The sequence below is a fragment of the Hevea brasiliensis genome, chromosome 9 (assembly GCF_030052815.1).
Source record: "Hevea brasiliensis isolate MT/VB/25A 57/8 chromosome 9, ASM3005281v1, whole genome shotgun sequence".
NCBI classification, from domain to species: Eukaryota; Viridiplantae; Streptophyta; class Magnoliopsida; order Malpighiales; family Euphorbiaceae; genus Hevea; species Hevea brasiliensis.
This window is the reverse complement of record NC_079501.1, coordinates 87,109,875-87,135,817: the sequence shown is the minus strand read 5'-3', so window position 1 is coordinate 87,135,817 and position 25,943 is coordinate 87,109,875. Positions and strand designations below refer to the sequence as shown.

Sequence of the window (25,943 nt, the reverse complement as noted above, 5' to 3'; positions counted from 1 at the left end):
ATACAGCATTATAATAGTAATTCTTCCTAAATAATTAATTTTGTTGGAGTCTAGCTAAGCCAACAAATAGAAAATGGAGTAGCTCTCAACTTCAGCTGTAAACAACAACGCGTGGGTCCACTAAAAATTTAGGAAGAAAAGACCCCTCACCAACTACCAATGCGTATATGACCATCTTTACTTTCGGCCTCAGCTATAAGGACTAGCGTGTGGGTCAACTAGAAATAGGAAGAAAAGACCCTTTACCAACTAGCAACACTTCTCTTTCATCTATGTCCATCATTGAGAGTATTCTCTTTCATCTATCAATAAGAATTTACTTAGAATAAATATATATCTATTTCGAAGTAAAATATATATTTAAAAATTATTAAAAAATATAAATAAAATAAATAAATAAAATAAGAGTGTGCGATTTTAATTTAATTTGAGGTTTGTTAGAAATCGAAACCAATTCAAATTTTTGATACGATTTTAGTTTGACTCTTTGTTGTTTCGATTTTAATTCGGTATAGTTTTTAATTTTTTTTATTTCGGTTCTATTCGCTACATTTCTGATTTGATTCTTGATTCTTAAAATAAATATATAATTATTTCTTTAAAAATTCATAATTGAATTAACGTATAAGTCTTGCATTAAATTATTAATACATAATATATCATATAATATATCTTTTAACTATTTGTAAATTATATAATCATTAATTATAAAGTGCATATATAATTTAAAATTAATTATATTATATAAAGTAATATAAGTATATTGTGTAATATATAGTTTAATTATTTATTAATTATATAAGATTTAAATATAAGATATAAATATAATTATAATTAACATATATATGGTATAATTATATATTTATAATTAGAAATTTTAAGGTAATTTAATGTATTTTTTATTAAAATTATTAAAAAAAATATAAAAAAATAAAATAAAATATTATGTTGTATTTAGTTCATAGTTTTATATATATATATATGTGTGTGTGTGTGTGTGTGTGTGTGTGTGTGTGTGTGAATATATATAATTGTATTCAAAGCACATAATACAACTAAAAAATCATAGAAAAATATATGTATAAATTTAGTTACCGATTTGGTACGGTTCTAGTTTAGTTTCGATACGATTCTAGTTCAGTTCTTAGTGAAGAATCAGAACAAGATCAAAGTATCAAAATAATCTCGGTTCGGTATGGTTTCTATTAATTTGATATAATTCCTTGGTTTGGTTCAAAATCCCTGAAAACCATACACGAAGGGAGAGAGGAAGAAGAGAGATTTTTTTTCATAGAAAACGTGAAAAAAAATTTTCATAAAAGAAAAATAAGATAATGATATTAAGAAATCAAATCCTACGTTAAAAAACAAAAAAGAAAAACTTCACAAACTGAAGGAAATAAAAGAAAATGTTGAGCTATAGAGAATGAATTTGAGTTTATTGATAATAAATAAATGAAAAAAAATAGGCTCTATCGCTAATTAATAATAAAAATTTCAAAGTTAAATTAGGATTAGAAAATATATAGTATTATTAGAGAAGTTTAATTTAATTTATTTTTAATTTTTTATTTAAGTTAACCTAAAAATTTTCATTTAAGTTCAATCAATTTAGTCTAAAAATAAGAAAATTAAGAAATTAAGTTTTTTAATTTTTGAGATTAAGTCAAGAAATTTAGTTTTAAATAAAAAATTAAACTTTTTATTTTCTATTTTAATTAAGAAATTAAAAAATTTGACCCATAAATTTTACTTATGAGCTAAATTAAGGTAAAATTAAAATTTTTAGCCTAATTTAAATAAAAAATTAAAAATAATTAAATTAAAATTTTTCAATAAATATAGATTAAATTTAATATTTTATATAAAAAAAAAATAATAACGAAAAGAGAAGAGAGAGATTAATTTTCTTTTCTTTCTTTGAATTATTGAGAAGTCTTTATATTTGTCAACGTCAATGTTTTCTTTGACTGGATTTTTATAATTAGTGGGAATGGAATACCACCAACAGAGCCCCACCAAAAATGGAGACGATGCCTACAGACAAATGGTTGCAAACAATAGCCTGTCAATTTTCTTTTAAGATAATGCCAAACTGAGTGCTGGCTAGGGGTGTGCAAACAGTCGGTTCGGTTTTGAACCGAACCGAACTGATAAAATCGAAAATCGAAAATTAAAAATTTTAAAAATCGAACCGAACCGATTAATAAGAGAAAATCGAACCGAATCGACTGATAAATATCGGTTCGGTTCGGTTTTAAACCGATCAAACAGAAATTTATAAAATTTCATATTTTTAACATTAAATCTAAATAATAAAAACATAAAAACAAAAAAAATTAGAAATCAAAACTCAAAAATCTTAAGGTTCGGTTCGGTTTTCTTCGGTTTCGGTTCGGTTCGATTCGGTTCGATTCAATTTGATTAGATTTTTTTTTATTTTCTATATATATTAATAATTTCGGTTCGGTTTTTTTTTAATTATTTATGAAAATAACCGAACCGAACCGATTAACCGAAATTATCAAAATTATAAACCGAACCGAACCAATTAAATTTTAAAACCGAACCGATTGAACCGAATTAATCGGTTCTATTCGATTTTTCGGTTTAAACCGAAAACTGCTCTCCCCTAGTGCTGGCCAAATGATTGTGACATTAATTTATTCTCCATCCCTTAATAATGTCAAATACTGATTTCTAATAAATAAAAAATATATATAATTCTAAATTCTATCTAATTAATTCTTATTTTTTTACATTAATATTAAGTTTAATTATTAATTATAATATTTTATTTTATCTAAAATGATTTAATTTAATAATTAAAGCTGTATATTCACTTAATAAAATTAAATTCGAATCTCAATTTCCTAATTCTCCTAAATAGATAAATATAATTATAATATTTTATTTATCACACAAGAGGGAAAAAAAAATAAATTTTATTGTATTAAATGAAAAAATAAAAATAATGTTCTCATAAATTTTATTAAATAGGAAAAAAACAATACAAGAAAATATTATCATTTAAGAAATTGTGATAATTTTGATTAAATAAGAGAAAAACTCCATAAATAAAATCTTCCATAACAATTTTGTATTTAAATACATTAAGTAGAACATTTTTTAATTTTATATTTTTCCTTTCAAATTTAAATTTTTTTAATAAATCAAGAATTCGTAAAAAAATAATTTAATCATATATTTTTCCTTTTTACACGTTGATCTTTCTTCTTAAATCTAAAATTTTAATAGACTCCTAATTAAAATAACCAATTTTTACTATTTTTTTATATTTATTCAGCTCTATAGTTTTTTTTTTTTAGAATTATTATAGACTCTCGTGTGTGCTCAAAATTCTTATGATTTATAATTTTGTATTAAATTATATTTGTCTCCTTCTTAATTCAATTTCCCATTCTATAATATGGCTTTTATTATTTTCTTTTAAATTTAACGAATTTAAAAACATAAATCATAGAATTATTTTTAACAAAAAATAAATTAATATTTTAATTTTAATTTACTAAAATAAATAAAAAAAATTTTTGATCAATGATCATATTTATGAAAAAATATTAAAAATTTATCATTATCAACAAATATTGCTTAATGGAGTAATTTAGTGGAACTTTATAATAACAATAATAATAATAATAATTTTTCATTTTTGTTGGAGTCCAGCTAAGGTAGCAAATTGAAAACGAGTACCTCTCTCAGCCTCAGCTGTCAAGGCTGACGCTATCTAATTTTAAAGAATATAATATTTAAATAATTAAAGTACAATTTAATTTTAAAATTGTTTGGTCTATTTTAAAGTATGAAGATTGAATTACAGTAAAAATTTAAAATTTTATAATCAGTAAAAAGCCAAAATTAATAGTTTAAAAAATAAGGAGTATATTGTTTTTTTAATTAGAAAGACAGAAAGTATGATATTTATAATTTTTTTGGTTATTATTTAATATTAAATATTATATGTTTTACTAAAATAAATTCAACAATTTTTTGGAACAATGATCATATTTGTGAAAATATTATAAATTTATCATTATCAACATATGTATTTTTTATGGAGTAATTTGATACAGCATTATAATAGTAATTCTTCCTAAATAATTAATTTTGTTGGAGTCTAGCTAAGCCAACAAATAGAAAATGGAGTAGCTCTCAACCTCAGCTGCAAACAACAACGCATGGGTCCACTAAAAATTTAGGAAGAGTAGACCCCTCTCCAACTACCAATGCGTATATGACCATTTTTACTTTCGGCCTCAGCTATAAGGACTAGCGTGTGGGTCCACTAGAAATTTAGGAAGAAAAGACTCCTCACCAACTAACAATGCGTATTTGACTGGATTTTTATAATTAGTGGGAATGGAATACTACCAACGGAGCCCCACCAAAAATGGAGACGATGCCTATAGACAAATGGTTACAAACAATAGCTGTCAATTTTCTTTTAAGATAATGCCAAATTGAGTGCTGGGCAAATGATGGTGACATTAATTTATCCTCCATCCCTTAATAATGTCAAATAATAATTTCTATTAAATAAAAAATATATATAATTCTAAATTTTATCTAATTAATTCTTATTTTTTTACATTAATATTAAGTTTAATTATTAATTATAATATTTTATTTTATCTAATATGATTTAATTTAATAATTAAAGCTGTATATTCACTTAATAAAATTAAATTCGAATCTCAATTTCCTAATTCTCCTACATAGATAAATATAATTATAATATTTTATTTATCACACAAGAGGAAAAAAAATAAATTTTATTGTATTAAATGAAAAAATAAAAATAATGTTCTCATAAATTTTATTAAATAGGAAAAAAACAATACAAGAAAATATCATCATTTAAGAAATTGTGATAATTTTGATTAAATAAGAGAAAAACCCCATAAATAAAATCTTCCATAACAATTTTGTATTTAAATACATTAAGTAGAACATTTTTTAATTTTGTATTTTTCCTTTCAAATTTAAATTTTTTTAATAAATCAAGAATTCGTAAAAAAATAATTTAATCATATATTTTTCCTTTTTACACGTTGATCTTTCTTCTTAAATCTAAAATTTTAATAGACTCCTAATTAGAATAACCAATTTTTACTATTTTTTTTATATTTATTCAGCTCTATAGTTTTTCTTTTTTTTTAGAATTATTATAGACTCTCGTGTGTGCTCAAAATTCTTATGGTTTATAATTTTGTATTAAATTATATTTGTCTCCTTCTTAATTCAATTTCCCATTCTATAATATGGCTTTTATTATTTTCTTTTAAATTTAACAAATTTAAAAACATAAATCATAGAATTATTTTTAAGAAAAAATAAATTAATATTTTAGTTTTAATTTACTAAAATAAATAAAAAAAAATTTTGATCAATGATCATATTTATGAAAAAATATTAAAAATTTATCATTATCAACAAATATTGCTTAATGGAGTAATTTAGTGGAACTTATAATAACAATAATAATAATAATAATTTTTCATTTTTGTTAGAGTCCAGCTAAGGTAGCAAATTGAAAACGAGTACCTCTCTCACCAAATTACAATCACGACGCTATCTAATTTTATTAATATTTAATTTTTCATGTCTGTTTGAGGATTTATATTTATTTATTTTTTTAGCTTTGAGTCAATAGATTTTTTATAAGGATTTAATATAATATTTCGTATGCCCACTAATTTTGTTTTTAAAATGATATAATTTATGTTATAAAGTAATATAATAATTAAAACTATAATTTTTTAACATTTATATTTATTATAGAAATTTTATTATAATTTTTTTGAATTGATAAAAATTTTTATAATTTGATATTTGATGCTATGTTATTTATTATATATTTTATGCATAAGTTCCTTCAATAAAAAGCTCCACCCTATATTTATCCTTAATCCTAGAACCTGAGTCGGAAATTCTGATAGAAACTTTCTAAAATGTCCAGAACAGTAGACCTTGGAAAATTAAGCCTCCATTTCACATGTCAACAGAAAAGCCAATGGTATTTGCCCATTGTTTAACAAAGCTTAAATTCAACAAACAACTTTCGTTTCAATGCTCTGTAGCAATTTATTAAAAAAAAAAAAAGGATCCTTCTTAATTTAATTTCTCATTCTATAATATAATTTTCATTATTTTCTTTTAATTTAATAATTTAATTTTAATTTATTAAAATAAATTCAAAAAAAATTTATGAACAGTAATCACATTTATGATTCTATAGCAACAACATTCGTATATGTTGATTGTTTGTTCTCACTTTTTTTTTTTCTGGTGTGTATGATATATAATTTTATACAGATACTTTTCTTGATAATAAATGAAAGTTTATTTCAATTTAATTAATAATTATTATAGAAATTTTATTATAATTTTTTTAAATTAATAAAAAATTTTATAAATTTAATATTTTATGTTATTTTGATTTATTATATATTTTATACATCAATTCTTTCAATAAAATTTTCTTACTTTGCTCTGAGGCGGAAATTCTAATAGAAGCTCTCCAAAAAAGATGAGTGGCCTACATGCATGTGCTTGCAAAGAGCAGCCTGTCAAATTTCAAAAGGTGAATCATTTAAAGGGTGGGGTCCTCCATTTACTTTCGAATTGTAAAGGGCGATGAGCATTTGAATTACTTTATTACGTGTCTTCGTTAAAAGTTCAAAAAGCTATATTTATATTTGCCTTTTTTTTTTAATTTAATTTCTATTTTATAATTTGGTTTTTTTTTTTTAAATTAACGATTTTAACCATAGAATTATTTTTTAGTAACATAAATTAATATTTTAATTTTAATTTTAATTTATTAAAATAAATCCAAAAAAATTTGAAAAATGATTATATTTATGAAAAATATTGTAAATTTATCATCATCCACAAATATTGTTTAATAGAGTAATTTAGTCATTTAAAAAAAAATAGCGTAATTTAGTGGAACTTTATAATAATAATTTTTTATTTTTGTTGGAGTTCAACTAAGATAGTAAATTAAAAAAGGAGCACCTCTCAGCCTCAGCTATCAACACTGACGCTGAGTCTACCGAAAGTTTAGAAAGAAAAGACACACTACTTACTAACTCTCAATTGTTTGTAGGAATGGCAACAACTGGATGGAGATTGGAGATTACTCTTCCTGTCCTCCTTTTATGGGCCACGGGGCCACTTTCTAGCCCGGATAGTAGTCGCATGCGGCGCTTAGACTTCCTCCCAATCTAGGCCAACCAAGTGGTAATCAAGGACTTTTCCCCGTATAGAGGATCTCAAATATTTTTATTGAGGGTCTTTCAAGTATCTAGCCTGATAATTGAGTATTAACATTCCTTGTAGCATGATGTCGCCCCTCATCGTGTACATCCATAAGCATCATCCGACCATATGGTTGAACCCAAGCCAATGTATAAGATTTGTTCCCCCATACTGAGTAGCATTGTTAGCCCTAGGTAGAAACCTCGGCCTAAGAGATTCGCGCACTACAAGCCCCTCAGCCTTGTAGTGTCCATGAAGGTCTTTCTTCATGGAGACACTGAGCTCCTCTCTTACTAGAGCATGATGCCCGCCGCCTAGTACAATGAGTACGTAGGGAGCTCACTTAGAGTCACACCCTTGTACCAGTGACCTCGGGGATGGTAGAGAGCTTTACACCAAACTATAGCAATTAGCTGGGCTCGACTGTGCTCACTAGTGGCCAACTAGTCATACCCCCCTAAAGAGCATTTGGGACAAAGTGGAACCTGGTAGGAGGAGACATCAATATGTCTCAGTTGTCACACCCCCCCTATACTTTTCCTTATTCATAAAAGTGTCCGCCAAACTTCTCTTTCTCATCAATTGTACCCTTTAGCCATCTCATAGGCCTACAACTTGGCTGGGTTTGGCCAATCTTCTTGGGGTAATGGGCTGTCCCCCTTACATTCTGCCCCACTTAGACAATCGATGTCCTCATCGATTTGCCCCGAACACCTTCTCTCCTCTTTTGCCTCTTGTTGAATAAAACTCTCTCGAACATCTTGTGCCTCTTCATGTCAGTCTCCATGTCTGGTCCTCACATATAAATTTCATGATTCTCTTATGCATCTTCATATCGACTTACGTGTTCATACACATTCTTCATAGCATCGTCATGTTATGATTGTAGCCTAGTTGCCCCGCTTGATTAATGATGGAAGTACCATATTCTACCTTATGACATTCTCCCCCACTTAGACAGTTGACGACCCTGTTGACTATGGTTATCACTGTGCTGCATTCCAGTGAGTTCTTACTTTGATTGATCCATTCAATCATCTACATACTCCCCCCCATTTAATTCTCTATGGCTCGTTTTGTGATGGTTCCTTCGATCCTTCATTTCTCCATATTGTTATTAGCACTACCGCATGAATATCATCGGGCCTTCGCCAAGTTATTCTCATGGCTTTACATTATGGTTGCACCACTATGAGTACCTCGCAAAATAATCACAATATAAAACAATAGTGTTATGTATGAACTCAAGCATACGGAAGTAATGGTATCCAATTTTGGAACCATGCTATGATATTATTGCTGCCAATAATAAAGTCATCATGTAAATGAATAGAGAAACTTATACATTGCCTATTTTTGTGTATCACCATGTTCTCCTTTGGGACTTGCATTATGTTCGTGGGACTCATTGCTCAAGTTAGGCTTGTCCTCATTTCTTACTGCACACCCATTGTTCGTTTATCCATCTCTTGATGCTACCGCCTTTCGATGATAAATAATTTTCTGCTACCAATTGCTTCTGCTCACTTTGTTCTCTTCCTGTTTGGTTTCAATGCCTATTGAGCACAACAAGTGAGCTTTGCGTTCATGTTCTTCTTGAGATCTCCACCTTTTGACTAGTTCTCATCTTCCAGTTGGGATGTGGTTGACACCTCAAAGGGATACCATGTTGCTTATGATTACACTCTTCACCTGTAAAATTTTCATAAGATTGCATCGAGGGAACTTCTCTCATTCCACATGCTTTTCATTTTTTGTTTCCTCAGTGAAAAACACATATACACGACTGCCACAGTCATCAAGCTCATCTTGTTATCACAACCTAAATGCTTGGCCATCACAATTGCTTAGATCTCCCACGGATGTCTAGAACTCTATTCGACACCATTATCATCACAATTGTGACCTAAGATCATTTGTTTGCCCATAACTTGATTTCACTTGATTCCTGCTTAGCCTTTTCTATGTATTCTCACTTCATAGGTATCAAAGGTGGCCTTAAGCTCTATTTGCACACCCATTCATCATGGGGTCACTACCCTCTCCTCAAAAGATTACATCTAATGAGGCGTGTAGCCCTCCTATGCGTGGTATCACCACTTTTATCACAATGTGGCGATCACAACCACCATCTCATTATGACCTGGTTACCAGTACCAAGCATCTAAGACTTCGAGTTTGTATGAATATTCATGCTACTGTTTGTCAACGCAACTTCATGGTGCTTGTATGCACGATTGGGCCTCTACCCTTTCTTGTGTTACCACTCATTACATCCAAATTTATATTTGGGTTTCTTACCCTTTTTAGGCTTATCATAAGCCAATTCAATCTCTACGCAACATGATTTAGGATCCATCCATCCCTTTTCCAAATTCATCTCGTAACTGATTTTAGCTTCTGTAACTTTTAGCAAATATTGCCTCGTAATTAATTGGGATTCAATAAAATCCATGCATAATTCGAACTTGCCATCATGGCATTCAATGACCATCTTGTCTTAAGTTACACTCTAGCAACAGTTTCATTTGCTATGTTGTCCATAGAATAGCAACGTTCTTATCTCAAGGGACTCTATACATGTCTCATCCTTCATTTGAAGGTTATGGTAGCCAACAAAGATGGTTGGTCTCCAGGGGAGAAAACAACCGTCTCAATATCAATTAGGGTATTTCGACCCATCACTCCGAAGGTTTTCACAACCGTGAAGCCATCTCAAATTTCCCATCTCTTTACCCACACAGAATACTTCATAGGCTTAGCAATCCATTAAGGTATTACATCCCATAATATTTTAAGGGATTTCATAGCCAATAAGTAGCTCCCGATTATTTCGGCTCTTAACCCAACTAAGGGCAAGCCACTATCTCAATGAGATGTGCTATTAATTCCATAACTCTTGGGGATAACCCACCCCATGCCTTTGAAGGCTTTCACAGTCTTAACAATTTGCAATCACTTATTAATCCTTGGGGCTTACTCATCCCCCCCATCCTGAAGACTTTTACAGTCTTATAAGCAATCCTGAGTATTGTATCTCATCGCCCGACAGGGGTCATTCACCATCCAATGGTTTTGGGAATACCATTTGCCCCATATATCCCAAAGTTTTCTCAATATCGATCATCTCATTTTTTACTGACCAAAGTCTCAAATAATGTTACTTGCTCAACAAATGTCATTTGATAATTTTGCACCAAGTTTTGCCCATGTTAGCACCCTTTATATTGACGATCCTCAATTGGTGTACTACACTCTCGTAGACCACCGCTTAAGGACTCCACAACATAAAGAATACTCACTTGCACACTATATCACTTATACACTGTGCATGCCATAATATGTTTCTAATGAGGACATCATGTCCTTCACCCATTTTAGAGTTATATACTCCGCTCACCCTTCCTCGAGGTGAACACACGATTAGCTTTCATTGCTTTATTTGATAACCATCACTTTCCATCGTTTCTCTTTATTTTTGTATCTCATATGCATGGTACAACCAAAGGTTTCTCAAGGGAGGTATTGATTATTATCCATTATGAGCATTTACCTTGCTCTGATACCAACTGTCATGGGGCCACTTCCTAGCCCGGATAGTAGTCCCGTGTGGCGCTTAGACTTCCTCCCAATCTAGGCCACCCAACTCATAATCAAGGACTTTTCCCCTTATAGAGGATCTCAAATATTCTTATTGAGGGTCTTCCAAGTATCTAGCCCGATAATTGAGTATTAACATTCATTGTAGCACGATGTCGCCCCTCATCGTGTACATCCATAAGCATCGTCCGATCGTATGGCTGAACCCAAGCCAATGTGTAAGATTTGTTCCCCTATACCGAGTAGCATTGTCAGCCTTAGGTAGAAACCTCGGCCTAGGAGATTTGCGCACTACAAGTCCCTCGACCTTATAGTGTCTATGAAGCTCCTTCTGAAGGAGCAAAAGCATGAAAAACACAAATTTATACTATTGAATTCAAAAATTTTCACATAGGGTCACATGCATCATGCACGATTTATTTTTATCTATTTGATTTCAATGATAAACAACATATTAAAACTCTTTTAATATGTTTTTGGATCTGTATTTGCCATTTAAGATTTTAGAATTAATCAGATTAATTTTAGAACCCTAGATTAGATCAAGAATAAATACACTAACCTCTTGATACACTGCAGCGTATTTGTACCTTTGGGATGCGTCTTTAGGACACCAGATATTGTCCCTCTAGCTTGTCCACACCAAGTTTACCTATGGCAGCCCTTGAACAGCTTCTAAAGCTGTTTCTATGAATTAGAAAATCAAGTTTTGCCTTTTAAGAGATTAAAGATGTAAACAGGACACTAGAAACAATTTCTAGTATTTTTAATTCAAGAGATTATTTGCTAATCTCTTGGAATTGATGAGAGATGAAGAAGAAGAGAGAATGGGAGCCTCAAGGGTGGTGGCACAAATGGGAGGCAGCAGCTGGTTGTGATTTTTGTTTTCATAACAACACTTATATAGCTAGGTCACCACTTAAAACCCTTGCCACATGTCACCTTCTGATTGGCTTTAGGTTTAATTGACCCAATTACATTGTGCCAAGTGTCAAACCTATATTTAATCTTAATTTTAATCATCTTACATGATTAAAAGACATTTGGCAAGCTTATGTGTAGTGCCATGTGTCACCATCTCATGGTGCCACATGTCACCCTGCGAAATGACTAAAATGCCCTTATGTCTTTAATTTTGAGTTCTCAACCCAAAATAATTATTTTTCTTCTTCTAATCAATTTATATCAAATATAAATCAATTAATTAATCTTTATTAATTAATTTCTCATTAATTAAATTCATATTTAAATACTTTAAATATAAATTTAACTTATACTATACATCCAATAATCTAGATTTGGTTTCAAGTCATGCAAGAGACTTTGCAATCTAATTACAAACCAAACCTATTTAATTAATCAATTAAACTCTTTAATTAATTAATTAAATCATATTTAATTTGGTGATTACTTATGTATGTGTGTGACTTACTAGGCTCATCACTAATTGGCAATGAGATATGATATCAACTCTTAATATCATCAGAACTCTTTCTTGCCATAAATGATTTCTCTAAACCATTTTATGCATCTCATAGACCTTGGTTAACACTTAGCATAGCATGCCATGGCCACCCAATTAGTAATAAGGTTTACCTTAAATGAACCTATAATCATATGTTACCATGCACTAGAATCTCTCTATTACAAAATCCCAATTCAAGCTGGAGTCATGGTTTATGTCAAACCCCATTTGCTATGAATATTATGTTCTCTTTTAATTTCAGTTCTTGATTAAAAGGTTTTTCTCATCAGAAACTCTTTTCTGATTAAATCTATCTGTCCTGGCCAGGAACTTGAAACATCAAGAACAATTAAATGAACATAGGATTTTATCCCAATTTACTTAGATGAACAAATTTCATCTTGATCAACACCTACCTTCATATATAACTAGTAAGAGCCAACACATGCCCATATACCCATACACAGTACAAGTATGAAAGCAGTATCAAACTCAAACCACCTATATACAAGATAACTGTGCTATCTCAGGTCTAAAGATTATATGCACTGATATGATTTATGACAATACATTGGCAAGAGTAAACTCCATGTGCTTGTCATAAGTGTCACTGGTTCGACCTACTTATCATGTATAAGTGCCTATCATGTTTGTCATATGGCATGAGACTCACCATTCCATCTTATTTATATCTCATATAAATAACTTGAGAACAAACATGAATACAATCTTTCTGGATAAATCATGTCCTTATTATGAAGTATCCTCGATTGTGAACTTATTTATGATACTTTGTGCTAGAAATATTGTCACTCATATTCTTAACAGCTTAAGAATAGAATTTCTAACAAAATATCAATGTACCTTTTCTATTACACATAAATATATTATGTAAACAGAAAAGTGAAAATGCCTTTTATTAATAAAAGATGTACAAGATACATACTAAATGATATGCTCTAGGGCATACTACTAACACCTTCTTCATGGAGACACTGAGCTCCTCTCTCGCTAGAGCACAATGCCTGCCGCCTAGGACAATGACTATGTATGGAGCTCACTTAGAGTCATGCCCTTGCGCCAGTGACCCCGGGGATGGTGGAGAGCTTTACACAAAACTATAGCAATTAGCTAGGCCCGATTGTGCTCACCATTGGCCAACTAGTCACATCCCCCTAAAGAGCATTTGGGATGAAGTGGAACCTGACAGGAGGAGACATCAATATGTCCCGATTTTCATACCCCCCTATATTTTTCCATATTTATAAAAGTATCTGCCAAACTTCTCTTTCTCATCAATTGTACCCTTTAGCCATCTCATAGGCCTACAACTTGGCTGGGTTTGGCCAATCTTCGTGGGGTAGCAGGCTGTCCCCCTTACATTATGGGAGTTCGAGATCAGGGTGAAGATTTATTTATCGGAGAACAAGACAGAACTTCGTGGGGTAGCAGGCTATCCCCTTTACATTATGGGAGTTCGAAATCAGGGTGAAGATTTATTTATCGGAGAACGAGACAGAACGAGTTTTTCTACAGCAAAATTTTTAAATTTATTTATTAAAAAATAAAATAAAATTAAATATATAAGTTTTAAATATTATTTTAATAATAAATTTATATTTTTTATTAAAATTATAGTATTTAAATATATAAATATAAATTATTTTTAATAAAAAATAATAATATATTATTATACGAAACGAGTTATTAGTAGAGGAGTATAGAGAAACCGTTGAATTGATCGATTCGACTAATTTAAATAAATTTAAAGTGAAATTAGTGATTTTATATATTTAAATATTAATTATAATTTAAAAATAATTATAAACTGAATCTTTCGGTTTGAATTTTGAATTGACATAGTAATAATTCGTTAATAATTACAGTTCATAGAGATCATATAACATTAACATTTATATTTAAATATTATATATAAAAGGATGAAATTTTAATTTATGAAGGTAAATATATTTACGCCTCATTTGACATTGAATTTTAGGTAAAAAAAATGCATTTTAAATAAAATATTTTTTTAGACAATATAAAAAATTAACTAAAAAAATATTTTTTTTATTTTTATATTTTAAATAATTCAAATTAATAGACACTTTTTTCATAGAAAATGTGAAAAAAAAATCCCTTGAAATAAAAGAAAATGAAGATCTATCAAGAACGAAAAGACAAGCGCTTCGCTGTTTAATATTATAAATTTTAAATTTAATTCAGGAGTAGAAAGTTTATAGAATTAAAATGGTATTTAGTTTAATTTATTAAAATTAATTTAAAATTTTAAATAATTATATATTATATTATTTATAAATGACTGAGAAGTAATTAACATATTTAATAAAAAAAATAACTTATAAATATATTTATTATTAAAATTATTAAAAAATATATTAAATAAAATATATTATAAAATTTTAAAAATTAAATAAAAATAAAATAATAAAATATTTAATTAAATTAAATTAAATTATTAGGTATTAAAAGTGAAAATTATATATATATAAAAGAGAGTGTTTAATTTTTATTATTTTTTTTAATTACTGCAAACTCTTTAAATTTATCAAAATCAAAATATATTATTGGATTTTTATATTTAGTGGGAATGAGATAGTGCTAGCGGGGCCCTGCCAAAAAAGGAACAATTACCTATACACGTGGTTACAAACAACACGTGGTTACAAACAACAGCAGGGCCCTGCCAAAAAAGGAACAATTACCTATACACGTGGTTACAAACAACACGTGGTTACAAACAACAGCAGGGCCCTGCCAAAAAAGGTCCTAGCTAGCTCTTCTTAAAATATATATATATAAGTAATTATAATATTTTATTTACCAATTATGGATCAACTAAAATTTTTATAGGATTACGTTCATACAAAAGAAAAAAAAAAAAGCAATAAATTTTATTGTACCAAATAAAAAAAAAAAAAAAAAATAAAAAAAATAAGGATCAAATTGTTTTTCTAATTAACGCGTGGGTCCACTGGAAATTTAGGAAGAAAAAACGCTCAACTACTGACTTTTTTTTTTTTTTTTTTAAATTGCCCCTCTGCCGACACTTGATATGGTGCTAGCAGGGCCCTGCCAAAAAAGGAACAATTAGCTATACACGTGGCTACAAACAACAGCCGGTCAATATTTTTTTTTTTTAAAGATAAGGTCAAATTGAATTATGGCCAAATGAAGAGAAAATCTAAATATTTTTTTATAATTTTAGTAGAGGTTAAATAAATTTAAATTTTAAGTTAAATAAATTTTTATATTTTTTAATAAAATTAAATAAGTTTATGTTTAACAAAATATTATTTTTTTAATTTTAAATATTAAAAATTATTTATTATTTTTAATTAAAATAAAATTTTTAAAAAGAAATTGTAAAACATAGTCAATAAAATTATTTTTTAATATTTTATTATTTAAAAAATAAAAAATAATATTTTATTATTAAAAAAAATTTATTAAGTATAAACTTATCTGACCTTAATTGTTTAATTTTAAATTTATTTCACCTTAATTAAAAGTATAGGAATTTTATTTAATATTTTTCTGAATGGTGACATTAATTTATTCTTCATCCCTTAATAATGCCAAATAATGATTTTTGTTAAATGAAAATCATATATAATTCTAAATTTTATTTAATTAATTCTTTTTTTTTACATTAATATTAATTTTAATTATTAATCATAATATTTTATTTTTTCCAATATTATAACGCTCACTTAATAAATTAAAATTTGAATCCCAACGTCGTAGCTAGCTCTCCTTAAAAAATATATATATATAAGTGATTATAACATTTTATTTACTAATTACAGATCAACTAAAACTTTCATAGGATTACGTTCACACAAGGGAAAAAAAAAAGCAATAAATTTTATTGTACTAAATGGAAAATGAAAATAAAAAAATATTTTTAAAAATTTTATGGAAAATATAATCATATAAGAAATTTTAATAATTTTATCTTTAATTTTCATTTTAAATTTAAATTTTTTTTAATAGATCAAAAATTCGTAAAAAGTAATCTTATTATATATTTTTCCTTTTTACATGTTAATTTTTCTTTTCAAATCTAAAATTTTAATAGTTTTCAAATTAGAATAACTTATTTTTATTATTTTTTTAATATTTATTCAGCTATATAGTTTTTCTTATGTGTCCATAATAAGCACAGTAATAAAACTGCAGTCTTTTTTTAATACTATTTAATTTTTACATTATAAGAATAGCATGATAATTTTATTTTTTTAAAAATATTATCTGATTCTATTGTTTCAAAATTAATATATTCAGTCCTTCTAAAAATTTAATATTTTATAATCAAGCAAAACTGATAGTTTGAAAAATAAGGATCAAATTGTTTTTCTAATTAACGCGTGGGTCCACTGAAAATTTAGGAAGAAAAAACGCTCAACTACTGACAATTTTTTTTTTTTTTAAATTGCCCCTCTGCCGACACTTGATATGATCATCTTTACTCTCTCATCTTACAAGCACGCTTGCTTGTTCCTCATTTTGATCTCATAGTATCCCCAATCATGCCTCTCTTCCGCCATAGTTATTCCAATTCCAGATCTCACTTTTATGGTGAGATGCCCAGTGGAACAAGAACAACAACTGAAACTCATGTTATTCCAGGCTCCAGTATTCAACAAGACGAAGACAAAGGTGAGACTTCTTCTTTAGCAGCTTTCAAATCTAATTATGAAAAGCTTCCTCATTATCTCAAATATTGCTTAGATTATTGTTATGTTGTTTCCGTTGGATCTTTGAGGAATATGAATAAAGGAAATTTAGTTCGGCTATTGTTGGCACAAGGTCTAATACCAGAAGAACCGGGGGAAATTATGGAGGATACAGCAGAAAATATTATTAACGAATTAATTGGCTTAGAGATGCTTCATGAACCTTATCTTTTTAACAGTCAAATAAAAGTCTCCGAATTCTATGAAAAATCATGCCTTTTGGAAGTTGAGGAGCAAGATTTCGTTTCTAAAGCTGCCGATTCGCCAATCCATGCATGTATTTTTCTTTTTGGAGAAGACCTGCCTCCTAACTTCAAAAGCCTTCTAATTCGATCCTTGATTATTGAATTCTATTCTATCCGGCGTTGGCAAACCATCTGTGGGTTGCAGTTTCTGTTGGTATTGAAGTTGATGAACCAAGTAGAGTACTTACCTGATGAAGTGGGAGATTTGGTTCACCTCAAGTACTTATACTTGAGGTCCTGCTCTAAAATGAAGACGCTTCCACGTACTATAGCTAATCTTCAAAAGCTACAAACGTTGCATCTAACTAATTATTCAAATCTATTCCAACTACCTGTAGAAATTCTTAATATTAAACAGCTTCGGCACCTTTTGTTTGTCGATTTCTACGGATATAGTGCTGGAATTAGAGTTCCAAGAGGTATTGGTACATTGGCAAATCTTCACACTTGCACTGGTGTCTATGCTGGTGCTGGCATTGCTAGTGAATTGAGTAGTTTGACCCAACTACGAAAACTTGATGTTCACGAAGTGTCTGATGATCATGCTGGTGAGCTATTTGCATCCATCATAAAACTGGAAAACCTTGTTTCCCTGTCACTAGTTGCAGAAGAACCCTGGCAGGTCACACTTCTACCTGAATTGGAACCATTTTCTCCTCCACCTCATCTTCAAGAGCTTATTTTACGTGGTGGTCTAGTTGAAATGCCCAATTGGCTTCCCTCTGTTGAAAACCTAACCATTCTAGAACTATGGCATTCCAATCTCTTGGAGGAGCCATCTTCAGTTCTTCAATATCTTCCCAAATTAAAACATCTTAGACTTTGGGAAGCCTACAAAGCAAAGCTCATTGGTAAAGAGTTTTGCGATGTAGGTGGATTTCCGGAGCTGGAAACTTTGATAATTGCTTCAGAGAATCTAGTGGAGTGGACGGAAATTGTAAATGGTGCTTTTCCAAGTTTGAGGTACCTTCGATTTTATGGTTGTAGGAAGTTGAGGTTTTTGCCTGAAGGATTACAGAACATTTCTACGGTTCAAGAGTTGTTTGTGGGTGTTTTGCATATCAAAACAGAGAATCGAAAGAGAAACTGTATTTCTCATTATCTTGAATGAACTTTACAAGAGCTTATACACAGAACAAATCTTGTAAGAGAAGCTGACTAGAGTCAAACAAATTACTGCTCACATGAGCTGTCAATGAACATAGAAGATGCTAGACAATAACTTAACTAATGTTTTGGCGGGAACAAACAAGCTCTCAATTATACCAATATCTCCACACGCTCCCTAACCACCCCCTCCCCTCCCCCTAGTTGAATCATAGGGAAGGTCCACAAGACCCAACTTGGATACTAACGAATGATGGGAAGCAGCAAGTAAAGGCTTTATAAACACATCTGCAAGTTGCTGAACAGAAGAAACATGAGAACGGCAAAATAAAACCACGCTGCAATTGTTCCCTAACCAAGTGACAATCAATGTCCAAATGCTTAGTCCTTTCATAAAAAACCGGGTTATTAGCCATATGAATAGCTGCTTAATTATTACACTTCAAGGAGAGAGGAAGCTAAACAATAACTTGCAAATCACAAAGAATATAAGAAATCCATAACAACTCACAAACTGTAGTAGCCATGCTACGGTATTCACTTCAATGAGAACTTTTAGAAAGCAGTGTTACCTTCTTTGTTTTCCAACTAATCATAGCATCTCCAAGAAAAATGCAAACCCCGTGACTTGTGAGAAAATACACAAGAACCCTAATCTGAATCACAAAATGTGCTGAGCTTAAGATCAGAATGCACAAGGAAATAAAGTCCCTTGGAAGGACAAGATTTTAGATAAAGAAGCAAATGTAATGCTGCATCCCAATGGGGCTTCCTATCGTGACCATGAACTTCAAATGTTGCACTGAGTAAGTAATATCGGGCCCAGTGATGTTCACATATAAAAGTCTCCCAATAAGTCTTCAAAACTTATCAGATCCGCCAATAACTCTCCATCATCCGTGCTAAGTGAAGACCCTTATGAAGAGGCATAGAACCGCTTTAGTTCTTTGTCATGCGTTGTCCTTCAAAACATCTAAGATAAATTTCCTTCACGATAAGGGTACCAGCTTCATTGAACTACCCCAAACCAAGGAAATATTTCATGAAACCAAGTTCTTTGATGTTGAATTTATCATGGAGGGCGATTTGACTTTGTCAATGGCACGTGAATTGTTTCCGATTATGATGACATCATCTACATAGATTAAAAGAGCTAGAAAAGCATCCGAATCTGTTCGGCTAAAGAGACAATGATCATGTCTTGATTGTTGAAAACCCAAAGAATGCAAAAGGAAGTAAACTCAAGGTTCCATTGTCGGGAAGCACGTTTTAAACCATAAAGGGACATTTTCAAAGAAATGCACTGCCTGTAATGCCTTGGCGTACCCATCCGTGGCCTCATATACACTTCCTCATCCAAGTAACCATGCAAAAAGCATTATTAATGTCTAGCGATGGCCATTTCGACCGGTTGTGAGGGCAATAAAAATTCTAGCGGTGACCATTTTAGCCATAGGACTAAATCGCTCCTTAAAATCAAGTCCCTCTATCTGATTGTACCCTTTAGCAACTAAGCGGGCCTTATATCTATCAACCTCTCCATCTGGTTTGTATTTGACTTTAAAAACCCACTTTGAACCTATAACCTTCTTCCCTTTAGGTAACTCACAAAGTTCCCAAATATCATTTTTCTCCAAAGCCTACAATTCTTGATTCATAGCGTCAATCCAATTCTTTGTCGGTGATTGCTTGAAGATAATTAATGTGCTCTTGAATTTTAGATCTTGAAGTAACAAAGCGAGAATGGCTAGGTGAGAAAATAAAAGAAGGTGTACCAGTGAGGAATAGAAGACTGCAGAGGTAGTAGCATGAGAAAGAGAGGCAACAACAAAATCTTTCAACCATGAAGGTTCTTGATGAAGTCTAGTACTTCTTCTTAATGGTGGCGGCTGGAGCAAGAGAAAGAGACAATGGGGTGTTAATGATGTAGGTTGGGAAGGTTCTGTATGGGTTTGGACAAAGATTCGAAGGATGAAGTGCAGGAATGGGTGTAGAGAGGAGAGTGACAAGTATGGTGTGATGTAGATGAAGAAATAGGAACAGGAAGAACTGGTGTGTAAGACTCAACATAAGATAAAGGTGTATCATTAAAAGGAAAACTTGTCTCAAAGAAAATTACATCCCTGCTTACAAACACTTTATTGGTTTGCAAATCCATGACTTTATAGCCCTTTTTTATAGGTGGATACCCAAGAAACAGACACTTATGTGATCTATCATCAAACTTGTCTCCATGTGGGTGAAGGTTAACAGCAAAACAGAGGCAACCAAACACTCTTAAATGGTCATAAGTGGGTGGTTTGTGAAATAACAATTCATAAGGAGTTTTCCAAGAAAGTAATTTGGTGCGCAATCTGTTAATAAGGTATGTAGCAGTTAAAATACACTCAGACCAGAATCTTTTTGGTAAAATGGGCTTGCAATCTCAAAGCTCTAGCAATATCCAAGAGATGTCTATGTTTTCGCTCAACTACGCCATTATGTTGAGGGGTATAAGGACAACTTTTTTGATGAATGATGCCCCTAGACTGAAACAATTGTAAACACTGATGATTCACAAACTCCCTCCCATTATCTGTCCTTACTATTTTCACTTTGACATTGATCTAGGTTTCCACATAATTGAGAAACATGGTAAGAACATAGCTACATTGGTCTTTATGTTTAATCATGTAAGTCGAAGTGGCTCTTAACTTGTCATCTACAATAGTCACAAAGTATCTATCTCCAGAAATACAAGGTGTGGCATAAGGGCCCCATAGGTCAACATGTAACAATTCCAAAGGGTATTGTGTTTTTATCTCACTATCAGGAAAAAGAATTCTGGCTTGTTTAGCTAAAGGACATAAAGGACATTTATAATGGCAATCAATGTGAAGTTTGAAGGGCCAAATGTGTTGTAATTTCTGAAGTGATGAATGTCCTAATCTAGCATGAAGTATAGCAAAATCTAAAGTTTAAGCAGAATTGAACAACTGAAAATTCTCTTTATTAATACTCACATTAGAGAAGCTGGTATTTACAGAGTTCAAAGCAAGGGAATCAAGCAAATGTTTTACTTTTGAATGATAAAACTGAATGGTGGATGAAAGAAAACTAGACTTATCCAGAATGTAAAGTCCTTCATGCTCTTTCCCAATGGCTACCACTGCTTTAGTCTTCTGGTCCTGAAATAGCCAACAGAAAGGGTAAAACAGTAAGGGTAAATTTGTGGTTTTAAGAAGCTTGGTAACCAAAAGTAAATTCAATTTATGAAGGAACTAAGAGCACACTGTATAGAGAAAGGTTATTATGCAAGTAAACAGTGCCTGTTTGGTTAATTTCAGTAACTTGGCCATTAGGTAAACAAATGGATATTGGTGTGTGAGTGAAAGCAAGCTTATGTAACAAATGTGGATTTGGTGTCATATAATCAAGCTCCAGATCAATAATCCAAGATTACGATCCTACCATTCCAAAGATAACAAACCAATTTGGGATTGAATTTACCAGCAAAACTTGTGGAACTCATCATGGACTGATGGTCTGAAGGTATTGATGCGACATTCATGGCTATGGACTTCCCTTTGGCCATTCTTTGCATTTCCATTTGTAAACTCTCCAGCTTATGCTAAGATCTTCATATTTGCTCATCTCAGTAAAATAACCTTTATCCCAAGGCGAATCAGAAACAAAATGGTCAGCAGATTGCACTTTACTTTCAACTTGTGCAACTATTTTGTTCTGTTGATGTGAACTCTGATTCTTGTTTTTAGCTTTAAACCACTCTGTATACCCAATCAATATGAAACAACCAGCCCTAGTATGCCCATCCATATTGCAGTAATTACAATGACCTTTTCTAGGATCATAGTTCTTAAAATCTTTTCGAGTTCCTTGTGATTTCACAACTAGAGCTGTTGCATCTACAGTTTTAGCAATATTCAATTGAACCTCTCTAGGGGTTTCAATCCTCAAAACCATAGAATAGGCTTTGATTACACTTGGTAAGGGATCATGAAGGAGGATTTGGCTTCTTACCTGATCATAGGCACCATTAAGCCCCATAAGAAATTGCATCAACTTATCACAGTTATGCACCTCTGTTGAAATCTTCACAGATCCACATGTACATGATGGAATTGCTCTAATATTTTCCAGTTCATCCCAAAGTTCCTTCAATTTTGTATAATAACTGGCAATGGATAATCCTTCTTGCATCAGTAACGCTATCCTTCTCTTGATCTGATATATCATTGGCCCGTTACTCCCACCAAACCTCTCTGAAATTTCATCCCATAGCTCCTTCAAGGACGTCGCATAGAGAAATACCCCAACCAGATCCTTTGCAATAGAGTTCCACAACCAGGATGCGACCATGCAGTCACACCTCTTCCATCTTTCAAACCCCTCAGATCCTTCCTCTGGAGCTTCAATTTTGGCATTAACAAAACCTAATTTGATTTTGGCACCAAGAGCAATCTCACGATCTGTAATTCTTCCCTGTTAATTGCGCTGAAACAAGGACCATCCTTGGGTGATCCGAGCTTTGCAATGCAAATTGATCATCAATTGTTTCATGATTCTTTAATGATTCCTAGAAGAAATTCATAATGCTTTGATCTCTTGCTGCATTACTCTCCTTCATCTTCAAATTTCACTTTCAATGGCTAACAGAAACAAGCAATCGATTCTACAAGCTACTGTACCCATTCTGATACCATATGAACTTTGATATCCAAACAGAGAATTGAAAGAGAAACTGTATTTCTCATTATCTTGAATGAACTGTACAAGAGTTTATATACAGAACAAATCTTATAGGAGAAGCTAACTAGAGTCAACAAAATACTGCTCACATAAGCTGTCAATGAACATAAAAGATGCTAACAATAACTTAACTAATCCCTGCTAATTTCCTCTTCAATATGGCTTCAAATATTGAAGGAATCGCCTCTTCATCCCCCTCGCAGTACTTCTCTATCCGCCTCTTTAGCTCTGCAACCATATCACATCACACAAATTTTAATCCCCCATATGTATTTTCCACCATTTTCCCACTAGCCAAACAGAAACCAACTAGAACCACAAGCTTTTAATTCCATTTTCTTTACCTTGGTTACTCACACCATCAACATCCTCAACTCCACCATGTTGCTTCTGGGTCCGAGGGAAATTTTCTTTATGAGATAAATCAGAATCAGACGAGTAGAATCTGAGTGTAGAAAAAGTCCAAGAAACAAATATAGATGATGATGAGATACGATTTGTTATGGATTTTAGAGGATCGAGAAGATGGTTGGGAATATGTAGTGAGACATTTCTGAGAACAGCTCTGTTCATGGCTGGTGCTAGCAATTTCATTTATCTACCCAAGGATTGAACTTTGAAGGTTGGAGTTTAGGGTTTAATAGAGATGAATCTGATTTGGTGGATAAGGAAAAAGCCTGAAGCCCAACTCAGTTATCAAAAGATTGGGCTTCAATATATATATTGAGACATCTAACTCATTCAAGTCCATGAATGTGCTATTCACTTCTCTTTCTCTTTAGGCCTGTTGTCCAAATCTTGGGCACTTATTGATGATCCCTTTGAATTTATTTTCTGGGGAGCTAGAGACTTTGAGGTCATGGATAAGAACTCAAAAATTGAAAGCTGAACCCCCAAATAAATAAAATTTTTAAAATATAACTATTGTTACAATGTTTGTATTATCATTATCGATTATGGTAATTTTTCATGTGAATCATAATCAACCGTTATATATATAAATGTTGTGCTGAATAAATTCTTTTTAAAAAATTATAAAAATAAAAAAAATCAAATCAAATTGGGGCAAGCAAAGGGACCATACAACTTTATTTATATTAATTGAAATCAACTAGATTAAGCTTTGTAAAATTAAAAATTAAAAGTTTTAATTAATTATAATTAAATATCAAAATTTTGTTTAGAATTTAATTTGTGTATGTCTAATATTGTTAATGTAAAAATATATACTTAAATAACTGTATTTATACCGTAAAAGATTAACATTTTGTTGAGATAGGTGAAAAAGAAATAGAAAGGAAAATAACGAGAGAAAAAAAAAAGTTTGAAAAGGCCTTTCTTTTATTTAGATAAAAGAAGGAAGATAAAGAAGGAAAGAAAAGTTTGTCATATTTTATTTTGAAGAGAAAATAAGAAATCACTCTAAAAAGTAAATTTTCCTTTGTATTTTTTATTTTTCATCCTTTATTTTCTACTTATTTAAACACAAGGTGGGAAAATAAATGATAAAAAATAAGAAAAAATTTTCTTCTTTTATTTTTCTACTTATTTAAACACAAAGTGAGAAAATAAATGATAAAAAATAAGAAAAATTTTTCTCCTTTTATTTTCCTTCCTTCCCAATAATTTATCCAAACAGAGTACAAGGGATTTATAACTTTATATTTATAATGGTTGGTTCATGAGATAAAAGAGAGATTCATTCAATTTAAAAAGTATCCTAAATTTTAGTCCGAACATAAGTGTGATGATCTTTCCAAATGTGTATGAATGTGAAAGATGTAATATTTTATATTAGACATATAGTCAATTTCTTTATGCCCATTTTTTCTATGTTAAAAAAAAAATAACCTATTGAAGAAAAAATAAAATCAATGCAAAATGTGATATCATTTTCATTTTGTTAGAAGGGTTGGGATTTGAGATTAACTAGGCTTAAAGAAAACTTTGATGTTCTTTACCATCTAAATGTATTATGTGCTTTACTTTCCTTGCAAAAAAAAATGATACACCACCTTAAGTAGCTTTATTTATTTATTTTTCATATCACCAACTGCTTGTTTTAACAACATTATTTAAAAGATTTTATTATTTTAATTTTTTTGTTATTTTAATTATAACATATAAAATATTAAAAAAAAATAAAATTTGATTAAATAACTGCTTATTATTAATAAATCAATGTTTGATTTATATTAAAGACTAATAATTAAACGATTAATTTTAGAATTTCAATGTTAAATTTTTCATATTTATTTTTCATTTTTAAAAATATTATATATATTTAATTTATATTTATTTTTAATAATATTATTTTCCCACTTGAATGGCTATATAGGCATCTTTGACTAAGGACCCCCCCAAGAAATATAGTCCAAATGTATCCTCCAAGAAATATAGTCCAAATGTGTACAAATAATGCATGTTAATGACTGTAGACAACCATTTGTCTGTTTTTGAACACACTAGTAGGGACTAGCAAAGCCAGATTATGAAGAGAGAAGAATTTTTTTTTTTTTTTATGAATATTAAGAGAGAAGATTTAATTAGCTTATTATCTCTATATAAACATTTTTCATAACAATTTTATGAATCAACCACCTTCATGCTTATCCTATTTTAAAAGTCTCTGATTATGTAACTTATTTAAAAAAAGTTGCAGAAAAATTCCAAAATACTTTTCTCAAAAGCTAATGACAAGCATAAAGTTAATAATCACACAATTAAGAAACA

At 30.5% G+C, this 25,943-nt stretch overlaps 3 protein-coding genes across 4 annotated transcripts; 1 reads left to right on the top strand and 2 right to left on the bottom strand.

Annotated features, from left to right (window-relative positions):
- The first annotated feature begins 16,785 nt into the window (after positions 1-16,785).
- On the top strand, positions 16,786-18,465 carry LOC131182941 (disease resistance protein RPM1-like). The gene has a single exon (XM_058152463.1). The coding sequence runs from the start codon at positions 16,903-16,905 to the stop codon at positions 18,463-18,465; it is 1,563 nt and encodes a 520-aa protein (XP_058008446.1). The 5' UTR covers positions 16,786-16,902.
- Positions 18,466-20,548: 2,083 nt separating this feature from the next.
- Positions 20,549-23,341, bottom strand: LOC110643303 (uncharacterized). Of its 2 annotated transcripts, none has more exons than XM_058153894.1 (2): positions 22,482-23,341; positions 20,549-21,628 (listed from the first exon to the last, which is right to left on the bottom strand). In XM_058153894.1, exons 1-2 carry the CDS (start codon positions 22,818-22,820, stop codon positions 21,419-21,421), a joined length of 549 nt encoding a protein of 182 aa, XP_058009877.1. In that variant the 5' UTR covers positions 22,821-23,341; the 3' UTR covers positions 20,549-21,418. The 2 variants fall into 2 exon arrangements, 1 of the variants encoding a protein (XP_058009877.1); XR_009151417.1 differs by having other exon boundaries at positions 21,429-21,628; positions 21,951-23,341.
- LOC131182940 (uncharacterized) lies at positions 23,338-23,865 on the bottom strand. Its single transcript, XM_058152462.1, has 2 exons — positions 23,555-23,865; positions 23,338-23,438 (listed from the first exon to the last, which is right to left on the bottom strand). The coding sequence occupies exons 1-2, from the start codon at positions 23,802-23,804 to the stop codon at positions 23,338-23,340; spliced, it is 351 nt and encodes a 116-aa protein (XP_058008445.1). The 5' UTR covers positions 23,805-23,865.
- Positions 23,866-25,943: the final 2,078 nt, after the last annotated feature.